At 41.2% G+C, this 14,331-nt stretch overlaps 1 protein-coding gene across 2 annotated transcripts in view; it reads left to right on the top strand.

Moving 5' to 3' along the window:
* vtg3 (vitellogenin 3, phosvitinless) overlaps positions 1-13,772 on the top strand; it is a 37,196-nt gene extending 23,424 nt beyond the window's left edge. The window contains exons 26-28 of one of the 2 annotated variants that reach the window (XM_084164015.1): positions 10,982-11,120; positions 13,177-13,285; positions 13,520-13,772. In XM_084164015.1, coding sequence (XP_084020141.1) covers positions 10,982-11,120; positions 13,177-13,284 — 247 coding nt within the window. In that variant the 3' untranslated portion in view covers position 13,285; positions 13,520-13,772. The other variant, XM_084164016.1, reaches the window with a different exon arrangement.
* Positions 13,773-14,331: the final 559 nt, after the last annotated feature.

Below are 14,331 nucleotides of genomic sequence, written 5' to 3'. Positions count from 1 at the left end.
GATGCACTCCCCAAAAAATATTTGGATCCACTTCAATTCAATTTTGGAAAGTAGTTACACAATAAATTGTTATTTTTTACATTAAATGATTATTACATACACTACCAGTCAAAAGGTTGGACACATCTACTCATTCAAGGGTTTTTCTTTATTTTTACATTGTTGAATAATAGTGAAGACATCAAAACTATGAAATAACACATATGGAATCATGTAGTAATCAAAGAAGTGTTAATGTAAAATATATTTTATATTTGAGATTCTTCAAAGTAGCCACCCTTTGCCTTGATGACAGCTTTGCAAACTCCTGGCATTCTCTCAACCAGCTTCATGAGGTAGTCATCGGTGTGCCTTGTTAAAAGTTAATTTGTGGAATTTCTTTCCTTCTTAATGTGTTTGAGCCAATCAGTTGTGTTGTGACAAGGTAGGGGGGGTATATAGAAGATAGCCCTATTTGGTAAAAGACCAAGTCCATATTATGTCAAGAACAGCTCAAATAATTACTTTAAGACATGATGGTCAGTCAATCCGGAACATTTCAAGAACTTTGAAAGTTTCTTAAAGTGCAGTCGCAAAAACCATCAAGCGCTATGATGAAACTGGCTCTCATGAGGACCACCACAGGAATGGAAGACCCAGAGTTACCTCTGCTGCAGAGGATAGGTTCATTAGAGTTACCAGCCTCAGAAATTGCAGCCCAAATAAATGCTTCAAAGAGTTCAAGTAACAGACACATCTCAACATCAACTGTTCAGCGGAGACTGTGTGAATCAGGCCTTCATGGTCGAATTTCTGCAAAGAAACCACTACTAAAGGACACCAATAAGAAGAAGAGACTTGCTTGAGCCAAGAAATACAAGCAATGGACATTAGACCGGTGGAAATCTGTCCTTTGGTCCTATGAGTCCAAATTTGATATTTTTGGTTCCAACCGCTGTGTCTTTGTGAGACACTGTGTGGGTGAACGGATGATCTCTGCATGTGTATTTCCCACCGTAAAGCATGGAGGAGGAGGAGGTGTTATGGTGTTGGGGTGCTTTGCTGGTGACACTGTCTGTGGTAGCCATGCTGGTTAAGTGTGCCTTGAATTCTAAATAAATCACAGCCTTCTGCAGCAATACGCCATCCCATCTGGTTTGCGCTTAGTGGGACTATAATTTGTTTTTCAACAGGAAAATGACCCAAAACACACCTCCAGGCTATGTAAGGGCTTTTTGATGAAGATGACCTGGCCTCCAAAATCACCTGAACCTAATTGAGATGGTTTGGGATGAGTTGTACCGCAGAGTGAAGGAAAAGCAGCCAACAAGTGCTCAGCATATGTGGGAACTGCTTCAAGACTGTTGTAAAAGTATTCCAGGTGAAGCTGGTTGAGAGAATGTCAAGTGTGTGCAAAGCTGTCATCAAGGCAACGGGTGGCTACCTTGAAGAATCTAAAATCTAAAATCTATTTTGATTTGTTTAACACTTTATTGGTTAGTATATTATTCTATATGTGTTGTTTCATAGTTTTGATGTCTTCACTATTATTCTACAATGTAGAAAATAGTAAAAATAAAGAAAAACCCTTGAATGAGTAGGTGTGTCCAAACATTTGACTGGTACTGTATATTAAACAAATCTTGCATATCTTAATTTATTTCCACAATTAACTAATAATATGCATAATAATGTAGGCACTTCATACGAAGGATTGTTACCTATAACTAGGACTGACATTGCAAAAAATATTTTTTGGGGCAATAAATTATTATTTTGGGAAACAATTATTGTTAATCATCCTATACTCTCCCTAACGTCATTACCCCTTAGCAACAGATGTGGGACACATACATACTCTCTCCACCCTTCACCCACAAACAACCACAAGCTTAGATGTTCCAGTTGTTCCATCCTAGAGCCCAACTCAAGAGAATACCAAAAAAAAAGAACAATCCTTTGAATATTAAAACATACAATCTACTTGCAGTGAAGCCGCTCAACATTTACATTACATTCAGTCATCTAACAGACTTCCATACAGTGCGACCCAAAGAAACAACCAGGGTCAACGCCCTGCTCAAGGGCACGTCGAAAGATCTCCCACAAGGTCAAAACGGGGACGCGAACCAGCGACCTATCAGCCACCGGCCCAAGCTCCCAACCGCCAGGCCACCAGCCCTCCAAGATCCCCCTCCACAGTTCCCTGAGAGCTGCCCCTCAACCATCCGAGACCCCCCCCCCCCCAAAAATAAATAAATATATAATATAATTACATTCCCCACCCCCAAGAACCCCCCCATGCACGAACCACCAAAACAAATTTACAAAAGAGAAAAAAGAGAAAGAGAAAGGAAAACTGATAACAACAATGCGAAAAACAAAAGACATCAAGGACAACACAAATCATAACAGCAAGGCCAACTGAATACATTTGAGTGCATTAATGGCACGATTTACAGTGGGGGGGAAAAGTATTTAGTTGCCACCAATTGTGCAAGTTCTCCCACTTAAAAAGATGAGAGAGGCCTGTAATTGTCATCATACGTACACGTCAACTATGACAGACAAAATGAGAAAGAAAAATCCAGAAAATCACATTGTAGGATTTTTTATGAATTTATTTGCAAATTATGGTGGAAAATAAGTATTTGGTCAATAACAAAAGTTTCTCAATACTTTTTTATATACCCTTTGTTGGCAATGACACAGGTCAAATGTTTTCTGTAAGTCTTCACAAGGTTTTCACACACTGTTGCTGGTATTTTGGCCCATTCCTCCATGCAGATCTCCTCTAGAGCAGTGATGTTTTGGGGCTGTCGCTGGGCAACACGGACTTTCAACTCCCTCCAAAGATTTTCTATGGGGTTGAGATCTGGAGACTGGCTAGGCCACTCCAGGACCTTGAAATGCTTCTTACGAAGCCACTCCTTCGTTGCCCGGGCGGTGTGTTTGGGATCATTGTCATGCTGAAATACCCAGCCACGTTTAATCTTCAATGCCCTTGCTGATGGAAGGAGGTTTTCACAAAAAATCTCACGATACATGGCCCCATTCATTCTTTCCTTTACACGGATCAGTCGTCCTGGTCCCTTTGCAGAAAAACAGCCCCAAAGCATGATGTTTCCACCCCCATGCTTCACAGTAGGTATGGTGTTCTTTGGATGCAACTCAGCATTCTTTGTCCTCCAAACACGACGAGTTGAGTTTTTACCAAAAAGTTCTGTTTTGGTTTCATCTGACCATATGACATTCTCCCAATCCTCTTCTGGATCATCCAAATGCACTCTAGCAAACTTCAGACGGGCCTGGACATGTACTGGCTTAAGCATGTACGTCTTGCACTGCAGGATTTGAGTCCCTGGCGGTGTAGTGTGTTACTGATGGTAGGCTTTGTTACTTTGGTCCCAGCTCTCTGCAGGTCATTCACTAGGTCCCCCCGTGTGGTTCTGGGATTTTTGCTCACCTTTCTTGTGATCATTTTGACCCCACGGGGTGAGATCTTGCGTGGAACCCCAGATCGAGGGAGATTATCAGTGGTCTTGTATGTCTTCCATTTCCTAATAATTGCTCCCACAGTTGATTTCTTCAAACCAAGCTGCTTACCTATTGCAGATTCAGTCTTCCCAGCCTGGTACAGGTCTACAATTTTGTTTCTGGTGTTCTTTACAGCTCTTTGATCTTGGCCATAGTGGAGTTTGGAGTGTGACTGTTTGAGGTTGTGGACAGGTGTCTTTTATACTGATAACAAGTTCAAACAGGTGCCATTAATACAGGTAACGAGTGGAGGACAGAGGAGCCTCTTAAAGAAGAAGTTACAGGTCTGTGAGAGCCAGAAATCTTGCTTGTTTGTAGGTGACCAAATACTTATTTTCCACCATAATTTGCAAATAAATTCATTAAAAATCCTACAATGTGATTTTCTGGAGAAAAAACATCTTAATTTGTCTGTCATAGTTGACGTGTACCTATGATGAAAATTACAGGCCTCTCTCATCTTTTTAAGTGGGAGAACTTGCACAATTGGTGGCTGACTAAAAACTTTTTTCCCCCACTGTACATGTGTATATGTGTGTGTGTGTGTGTCCGTGTATGTGCACGTGTGTGCGTTTGAATGAGAGTGTGTGTATATGCAGGCAAACAGGCATTAGATGTAACAATGTTGCCCCTGTGTCATTCAAACATACTTTTTGTTTTGTCATATTTTGACAATTTTTTTTAACTTTTATGTTTGACCGTCATTCTATCCCCTTGCCCAGTACCTCCACTCCCACTTGTCTCCAATTCCACATCCCAACCCTCAGCTTCCCTCAGCCCATCCCACCTAACTCTGCTGGCCACCCTCTTCGGATTTCTACTCACCTTATATCTTTCAAAAATGCTGTGATGTTAACAACTTTAATCTATCTAATCGAACAGAGTCCACAGATTCTGAGTTGGAGATAAATAATTTTACTAAGAGTATTAGTATATTACTAATTGACTGACCAGGTCTCTCCAGATCTCCCAACAATGCTATTTCTAGGGACAATTTTAGATTCATGTTATGCTTTTTCAGCCATTCCTGAACCTGAGACCAGAAACAGGCTACATGAGGGCAATACCAAAACAAATGGTCTATTGTTTCTGTATCCTCACAATAAAGTCTGCAGATCTGCAATGATTGTATACCCCAAATATTCAACACTTGGTTGCTGGCAAGAATGCTGTATAATAATTTTAACTGAAAAGCACAAAGTCTTGAATCTTGAGTCGTTTTATATATCAACTCATACACCCTGTACCATGGAATCGGTACATCACAAATCTCTTCCCAACTATTTTGCAATCTGTATGGCACAGCTGTCAACATCCTGGTCCTCAAATGAAACTGGTATACTTTCCTATTTATGCTATTTTTATTCCTCCGCCAGTTTTGATCCTTTACAATGCCTTCGGAAAGTATTCAGACCCCTTGACTTTTTCCACATTTTGTTAAGTTACAGCCTTATTCTAAAATGGATTAAATAAAATCCTCAGCAATCTACACACAATACCCCATAATGACAAAGAGAAAACAGGTTTTTAGAGATTTTTGCTAAAAAATGTACATAGGTATTCAGACTCTTTGCTATGAGACTCGAAATTGAGCTAAGGTGCATCCTGTTTCCATTGATCATCCTTGAGATGTTTCTACAACTTCATTCAATTGATTGGACATGATTTGGAAAGGCACACACCTGTCTATATAAGGTGTAAAAACCAAGCCATGAGGTCGAAGGAATTGTCCATAGAACTCAGAGACAGGATTGTGTCGAGGCACAGATCTGGGGAAGGGTACCAAAACATTTCTGCAGCATTGAAGGTCCACAAGAACACAGTGGCCTCCATCATTCTTAAATGGAAGAAGCTTGGAACCACCAAGACTCTTCCCAGAGCTGGCCGCCCGGCCAAACTGAGCAATCGGGGGAGAAGGGTCTTGGTCAGGGAGGTGACCAAGAACCCGATGGTCACTCTGACAGAGCTCTAGAGTTCCTCTGTGGAGATGGGAGAACCTTCCAGAAGGACAACCATTTCTGCAGCACTCCACCAATCAGGCCTTTATGGTAGAGTGGCCAGACGGAAGCCACTCCTCAGTAAAAGGCACATGACAGCCTGCTTGGAGTTTGCCAAAAGACACCTAAAGACTCTCAGAACATGAGAAACAAGATTCTCTGGTCTGATGAAACCAAGACATAACTCTTTGGCCTGAATGCCAAGCGTCACGTCCCTACGGTGAATCATGGTGGTGGCAGCATCATGCTGTGGGGATGCTTTTCAGCGGCAGGGACTGGGAGACCAGTCAGGATCGAGGCAAAGATGAACAGAGAAAAGTACAGAGAGATCCTTAATGAAAACCTGCTCCAGAACGCTCCAGACTGGGGCAAAGTTTCACCTTCCAACAGGACAACGACCCTAAGCACACAGCCAAGACAACGCAGGAGTGGTTTCGGGACAAGTCTCTGAATGTCCTTGAGTGGCCCAGCCAGAGCCCGGACTTGAACCCAATCGATCATCTCTGGAGAGACCTGAAAATAGCTGTGCAGCGACGCTCCCCATCCAACCTGACAGAGCTTGAGAGGATCTGCAGAGAAGAATGGGAGAAACTCCACAAATACAGGTGTGCCAAGCTTGTAGCATCATATCCTAGAAGATTCGAGGCTGTAATCGCTGCCAAAGGTCCTTCAACAAAGTACTGAGTAAAGGGTCTGAATTCTTATGTACATTTACATAAAAAAAAAAAACATTTTTAGTCATTTAGCAGATGCTCTTATCCAGAGCGACTTACAGTTAGTGAGTGCTTACATTTTTCATACTGGCCCCCTGTGGGAATCGAACCCACAACCCTGGCGTTGCAAGCACCATGCTCTACCAACTGAGCTACAGGAGGCCTGTCATATTTCCATTTTTTTTTTTTTATACATTTGCAAAAATGTATAAAAACCTGTTTTTGCTTTGTCATTATGGGTTAGTGTGTGTAAATTGATGAGCAAAAACATTTTTTTGGAATAAGGCTATAACCTAACAAAATGTAGAAAAAGTCAAGGGGTCTGAATACTTTCCGAAGGCAATGTTCCCTATCTCCTCCCGCTGCCACCTGCCTCCTCCATTTTTGGGGTAATGCTGTAATCAATTGGTTGTAATCTTGGATTGAGCAGACCTTCCCATACAATTCTGATAATTCCATGAAAGACATAATTCTACCATTCCAATTTTCAATATTATTCAAAAACAAAATACCCTTTTCAAACGTATTTTCCATAAATACAGGTATTTTATCAACCAGCACATCTGAGTTCAGCAATAATATTTTTTGTAATATTGTTCTATCTTTTCAGGGGAATAAAATTATAACCAGCTCTGCAATGCTTGAGAAGACTTGATGTGTGTATGCATATACAGTTGTAGCTGTTTGAGAAGGCATGCAAAATTTAGCAAGAATGTGGAGATTTGCTAAACCAATGTCAAGTCTAGCTGATTGAGCTCATATACACCCCTTTCCTCTGAAACACTCTATGGTCCCCCGATGTGACCATTTCCCCAAGCATCTCTGAGCAGTCAGTCTCTGATTGTCCAAGTGTTATCCCCTCCCCATGGGTTACAGCAGCTAGTGTTACCAGCACTGCCACTATTTGGGTGGGGGTCTCCACCAGAATTCCCATCGGCTAGGTAAAAGGTTGTCAAGGTTCTCATTATCAGCTTTCAGAAATTCCTTGTATATTATGCTCACTCACCTGGGGGCTTTGGCTTTGTTGGACCAACCCTGCCAGGCGGGCTCACACTCTTGAGGGGCGGAGCTGCTTTAGTGGGTCTCTGACAATTAAATCCATTTTAATCCCACTTTGTAAAACACAAAAAATGTGGAAAAAGTCAAGGGGTTTGAATACTTTCCGAAGGCACTGTATGTTCATATAACTAGGAATAAAAGTGACAGATGATAAACAGTAGCAGCATGTGTGATGAGACAAAAAAGTTTGTGCAAAAAGGGTCAATACAGATAGTCCGGGTAGCTCTTTGGTTAACTATTCAACTAACTATTTAGTAGTCTTATGTTTTAGGGGTAGAAGCTGTTCAGGGTCCTGTTGGTTTCAGACTTGGTGCATTGGTATCGCTTGCCGTGAGGTGGCAGAGGGAACAGTCTATGACTTGGGTGGCTGGAGTCTGAACATTTTTAGGGCCTTCCTCTGACACCGGCTGGTATAGAGGTTCTGGATGGCAGGGAGCTCGGTCTCAATGATGTACTGGGCTATATGCACTACCCTCTGTAGTGTCTTGCGGTCAGATGCCAAGCAGTTGCCATACCAAGCATGGATGCAGCCAGTCAATATGCTCTCAATGGTGCAGCTGTAGAACGTTTTGAGGATCTGAGGGCCCATGCCAAATCTTTTCAGAATCCTGAGGGGGAACAGGGGTTGTTGTGCCCTCTTCACGGCTGTTTTGGTGTGTGTGGACCATGATAGATCCTTAGTGATTTGGACACAGAGGAACTTGAACCTCTCGACCCACTCCACTACAGCCCTGTCGATGTGAATGGGGGAATGCTTGGCCCTCCGCTTCCTGTAGTCCATGATCAGCTCCTTTGTCTTGCTGACATTGAGGGAGAGGTTGTTGTTCTGGCACCACACTGCCAGGTCTCTGACCTCCTCCCTAGAGGCTGTCTTATCGTCGCTGGTGATCAGGCCTACCACCGTCGTGTCATCATCAAACTTAATGATGGTGTTGGAGTCTAAATGGTGCTGGCATGTGTAGCGGCCGTTTTACGAGCTCCGTTTTGCACTGATCGTAACTTTTTTTGTACATAATTTTTCCGCCATCATTTTCTATGACGAAAAACAGCTTCTGGAAATCAGAACAGCAATCACTACCTCAATTTGGATGAAGAATTCTACTTCAATGACTCGGCTGTGCAGGACATACTCGGGCTCCCGAGTGGCGCAGCGGTCTAAGGCACTGCATCTCAGTGCTTGAGGCATCACTACAGACCCCCTGGTTCGATTCCAGGCTGTATCACAACCGGCCATGATTGGGAGTCCCATAGGGCGGCGCACAATTGGCCCAGCGTCGTCCCGGTGTAGGCCGTCATTGTAAATAAGAATTTGTCCTTAACTGACTTGCCTAGTTAAATAAAGGTAAAATTAAAAATTACATAAATACTGCTCACCTGGGACCAGGCCATAATCCCAGACACTCGGAAGAGGAAAATATGGTGATATAGAGGCCGACGTGGGGGCAGCCTGATAAAACTATGGAGGCGTTCTATTGGCAAATGTACAATTACTGGAGAACAAACTAGACGAGCTCCGTTCCAGAATATCCTTTCAACGGGACCTGAATAAATGTAATATCCTATGCGTCAGTCGTGGCTGAACGAGGACAGCAGGTGCGCATTCTCTAATATTAATTAAGTATTGAGTTTCTGATCGCCTAAGTTAGAATACCTCATGATAAGCTGTAGAACATACCCTTTTTTTTTTTTTGCTGTATACAGACCGCCACAAACTGATGGTGGCAGTAAGACCGCACTCCTAGTGGCTGGTCATTTTAATACAGGAAAACTGAAATTCTTTTGATCTATTTTTTTTCCCAGCATGTGACCTGTGCAACTAGAATGATAAAAACGCTAGATCATCTTTACTCCACACACAGAGATGAATACAAAGCTCTCCCTCGCCCTCCATTGGCAAATCTGACCATAACTCTATCCTCCTACTCCTGCTTCCAAGGAAACACTCAAACAGGAAATACCAGTGACACACTCAATTTGGAAGTGGTCCAATGAAGCGGATGCTAAGCTACAGGACTGTTTCGCTAGCACAGACTGGAATATGTTCCGGGGTTCATCTGATGACATTGAAGATTTACCACATCAGTCACCAACAACATTAAAAATTGTGTCAACGACGTCATCCCCACAGTGACAGTACATACATATCCCAACCAGAAGCCGTGGATTACAGGCAACATCCACACTGAGCTAAAGGCTAGAGCTGCCACTTTCAAGAAATGGAACACTAACCCTTATAAGAAATCCCGCTATGCCCTCTGACGAACCAACAAACAGGCAAAGCATCAATACAGGACTAAGATTGAATCCTACTGGCGCTCGTTGGATGTGGCAGGGCTTGCACACTATCATGGATTACAAAGGGAAATCCAGCCACGAGCTGCCCAGTGACACAAGCCTACCAGATGAGCTAAATGCCTTCTATGCTCGCTTCAAGGCAAGCAAAACTGAACCATGCGTGAGAGCACCAGCTGTTCCGGACAACTGTGTGATCACGCTCTCTGTAGCCGATTTGAGTGAGACCTTTAAACAGGTTAACGTTCACAAGGCCGCAGGGCCAGACGGATTACCAGGATGCGTACACAGAGCATGCGCTGACCAGCTGGCAAGTGTCTTCACAGACATTTTCAACCTCTCCCTGACCCAGTCTGTAATACCTACATGTTTCAAGCAGACCACCATAGTCCCTGTGCCCAAGAACACCAAGGTAACCTGTCTAAATTACTATCGCCCCGTGGCATTCATATCCGTAGCCATGAAATGCTGGTCATGGCTCACATCAACACCATCATCCCAGACACCCTGAACCACTCCAATTCACATACCGCCCCAACAAATCCACAGATGACGCAATCTCTATTGCACTCCACACTGCCCTTTCCCACTTGGACAAAACACAGGCAACAAAACATCCGCCACACTGACCCTCAACACAGGGGCCCCTCAGGGATGAGTGCTCAGTCCTCTCCTGTACTCCCTGTTCGAGGATTAGGGCCTGGTCCGGGGTGAGCAGTATGTCCTGCGTCTCCGACTCGTTGAAGTAGAAATCTTCATCAAATCTAGGTTAGTGATCGCTGTTCTGATGTCCAGAAGCTCTTTTCGGTCATAGGAAACGATGGCGGAAACATTATGTACAAAAAAAGTTATTTGGTCAAGAGATTGTAAAATGTCTGCTATGCAATGCAGCGCCATTCTCCGGGTCAGAAAGTGAGCTGGCCGTTATTAGTGACGCGTAGATCGAAACATTGCATCCTGTTAATAAAACTCTTATGCAAAAACTCCCATGTTACCTTACATCATTGCTAACTTACAGAAGTACGAGATACCATACCCGCTCACAGCAATGGCTAACTCTTAAAATGCCTTCCTTCACTACAGATTTAGATACTTTTTACGCACCACACATGGAACAGATTTCAAAATACCCTACAATTGGATGCATTAGTGCCCTTTTGGGCAGTTCAGAGTAATGGTGGAAGACCTCTTCACAGAGTAATGTGCAAATTTTTTTGTTGTTGTGTTTTGTGTTTGTGTGTTTCCTGTGCTCCCGCCTTAATTGATGTATTATGTCACTAACTCCTTGCTGCTTTTGTAATGCAGGGCTCCCTTGTAAAAGAGACATTGGTCTCAATGGAATTTCCTCCTGCTTAAATAAAGGTGAAATAACTCAAATAACAAAATGATCTCTTTCTCCTTTAGTATTAAGAAGTACATTCCAGGCATGGCATTCCTTTTGGGGTTTTACCAGAAACATGACACAAATGCAAAACATGAAGTTTCTGCATCAGTTGTTGCAGCAACAGCAGACAGCATTGCTATGACGATCAAGCTCCCTGAGGTGGGTAATACACTAAGCTATTAAGACATTGGTTATAAATCTGTTTTTTATCCATAGCAATAATTTCTAAGCCTCACTTTATAAAAACTTTATGTTTTTCTAAAAGCCATTATAAGTTTATAAATGCTTAATGAATTGTTGTAAATGTTAACCATTAAATGCAATTGTAATTCTTATCCATTGTAATTAGGGCTGCACGATTAATACAATTGTTGACATGCGCAATATCCATATAGCAAGATGCTGTGATATTTTGAAATGCCACTTAGCCATCTGTAATGGCCGCATAAAAAAAATAAAAATGATATTGCTCGTCTTTTGGCCGCTTCCCAATCCCACACACACCAAACCCTACACAGTCAATCAAGCAGATAGTTCCTCGTGCTCGGAATTCACACTGCATGCATGGACCAAACAACAGCATACAGTCAACAGAGTTTTCCAAACAAGCTTACCACATTGCTTCTTAATATAACATCCACATTTTCTATATTATACTATTCGTTTGTGTAACTTTCTCTTTGCAAAACGCTAGTTAGTTGGTCTTAGCAAGCTGCAAATGTGCCCCAAAAAAAGATTTGCCCTATCTTGCTAGCAAACTTTTGCTCTTACTCCACCCCTGGTACTGGGCTGTATATATCAGCATTGTTAGTTCAACAGCTTGTTCTTAACTAGAGAATAATATTCTATAATATTTGTCTGAATTTAAACATTTAAACCTAATTAGGGTCCCCTGGGAAAAACTGGCCAACACTTTGGTTCCTACTATGTCACAACCATCTCCTCCCTTACTTCCGTTGTCATGCCAAACAAAACTGAATTCCAAGTGCCCACTGTATTGCAACAATACAATTAGAATGATCATTCTATTTCTATGATTCCAAAAGTTTACCAAAGTGTTTTGATCTACACTGAACAAAAATATAAACACAACATGTAAAGTGTTGGTCTCATGTTTCATGAGCTGAAATAAAAGGTCCCAGAATTTTCTATATGCACAAAAAGCTAATTTCTCTGAAATGTTGTGCACAAATTTGTTTACATCCCTGTTAGTGAGCATTTCTCATTTGCCAAGATAATCAATCCACCTGACAAGTGTGGCATGTCAAGAAGCTGATTAAACAGCATGATCATTATACAGGTGAACCTTGTGCTGGGGACAATAAAAAGGCCACTCAAAAATGTGCAGTTTTGTCACACAACACAATGCCACAGATATTTAAAGTTTTGGTCACAGATACCTTTAAAAAATTGCCCTCACAATGTGCCTCAGGATCTCGTCACGATATTTTGGTACATTCAAATTGCTATCCATAAAATGCAATTGTGTTTGTTGTCCGTAGCTTATGGCGCCTGCAATTGGCATGCTGACTGCAGGAATGTCCACCAGAGCTGTTGCTAGAGAATTTAATGTTAATTTCTCTACCATAAACCGCCTCTAGCATTGTTTTAGATCATTTGGCAATAAATCCAACCGGCCTCACAACCGCACACCATGTGTATGGCATCATTTGGATGAGCGGTTTGCTGATGTCTGCCAAATTCTCGTTGTGAACAGAGTGCCCCATGGTGGCAGTGGGGTTATGGTATGGACAGGCATAAGCTACAGACAATGAACAAAATTGCATTTTATCAATAGCAATATGATTGCACAAAAATACCATGACTAGATCTTGACGCCCATTGTGAGGCCCATTTTTTTAAGGTATCTGTAACCAACCAACCAATGTGAAATCATAGATTATGGCCTAATGAATCTATTTCAAATTGGCTGATTTCCTCATATGACCTGTAACTCAGTAAAATCTTTGAAATTGTTGCATGTTGCATTTATATTTTCGTTCAGTGTATAATCGCAAGTAAAATCACAATATTTGGTTAAAAAATTTCACTTTTTGCCCATATTGTGCTGCCCTAATTGTAATACAAAATAAATGTTTACTATTTATTAATAGTTTATAAATAGTTTTTTAATGCTTGTTCATGACCTTTGTTATAAAGTGTTTCTAGCAGTTTTTGGTGCTTTTCTAACAGTACGTTTTTGTCATTACATCAGTTGACAGTGTATCATCAGGCGATCGCTATTCCAATCCAAGTGACCGATTTTGAGGATGGTCAACAGTACATGGGAAACTCAACATTGGGGATGCATAGAGAGCTATAAGGTAAATTACAAGATTGTTTTTGGTTTGAAAAAAATGTGTACTGAGCTCAATTTATAAATGTACAGGTGATATTTTATATATTTGATTTGGATTGTTCTTAATGCCCCATTATTCCCCCATCTTACTTCATAGGTGTTGAGCTCAAAACATCAGGGGCCTTTGTTTTTTAGCATAAAAGTTGATGAATCATGTTGATTGTCTTACTAGTCTTACCATTGCAATTGTGTACTGCAGAAGGACAACGAAAGGAACAGACATCAATGCAGTACATCTCTTCATCAGCAATCATTCAAATGGCAGACATTCCCATTTCTAAAAAGGGAAGACCTGGAGAAGGCATCCTACATACCCACCATAAGTCTTATTTGTACAATAAGATGTGTTAAACTTTCATTTGGATATCATATCTGAAATCAATCTTGTGAAAAGTCTACCTTCTTTCACTTGACAGTTTGCCCATTGATGTGAAATAAAATGGTAATCTGCATTGTTGAAATTCTTTGATTATCCCCTTCAACACATAGAAAATAAATAGAACATTCATCATTTGAAAGAATGTCGGTTTCACGAATATGTAAACAATCCCGAAATTATATTATTCACAGATAATGTGAATTTCAAGAAAAATGAGACCCCAAAATATAACTAGAAGATGTGATTCCATCTTGAGCTGTTGTCAACCTCCTGAAACTTTGTTGTATTATTTTAGATTAAAACTATGTGCAAATATCTGAAAGGTGTATTATTTTCTTTAGAGTAGCAATGGTTTCCATTACTTGCATAGACAACTAATATGCTTCAAATTATGTTTGAGTATATACACTGCTCAAAAGAATAAAGGGAACACTAAAATAACACATCCTAGATCTGAATGAATGAAATAATCTTATTAAATACTTTTTTCTTTACATAGTTGAATGTGCTGACAACAAAATCACACAAAAATGATTAATGTAAATCAAATTTATCAACCCATGAAGGTCTGGATTTGGAGTCACCCTCAAAATTAAAGTGGAAAACCACACTACAGGCTGATCCAACTTTGA

This window comes from Coregonus lavaretus (assembly GCF_964263955.1).
Source record: "Coregonus lavaretus genome assembly, chromosome: 6".
NCBI lineage: Eukaryota > Metazoa > Chordata > Actinopteri > Salmoniformes > Salmonidae > Coregonus > Coregonus lavaretus.
Note: the sequence above shows the minus strand (reverse complement) of the source record. Positions and strands in the feature narration are given on the sequence as shown.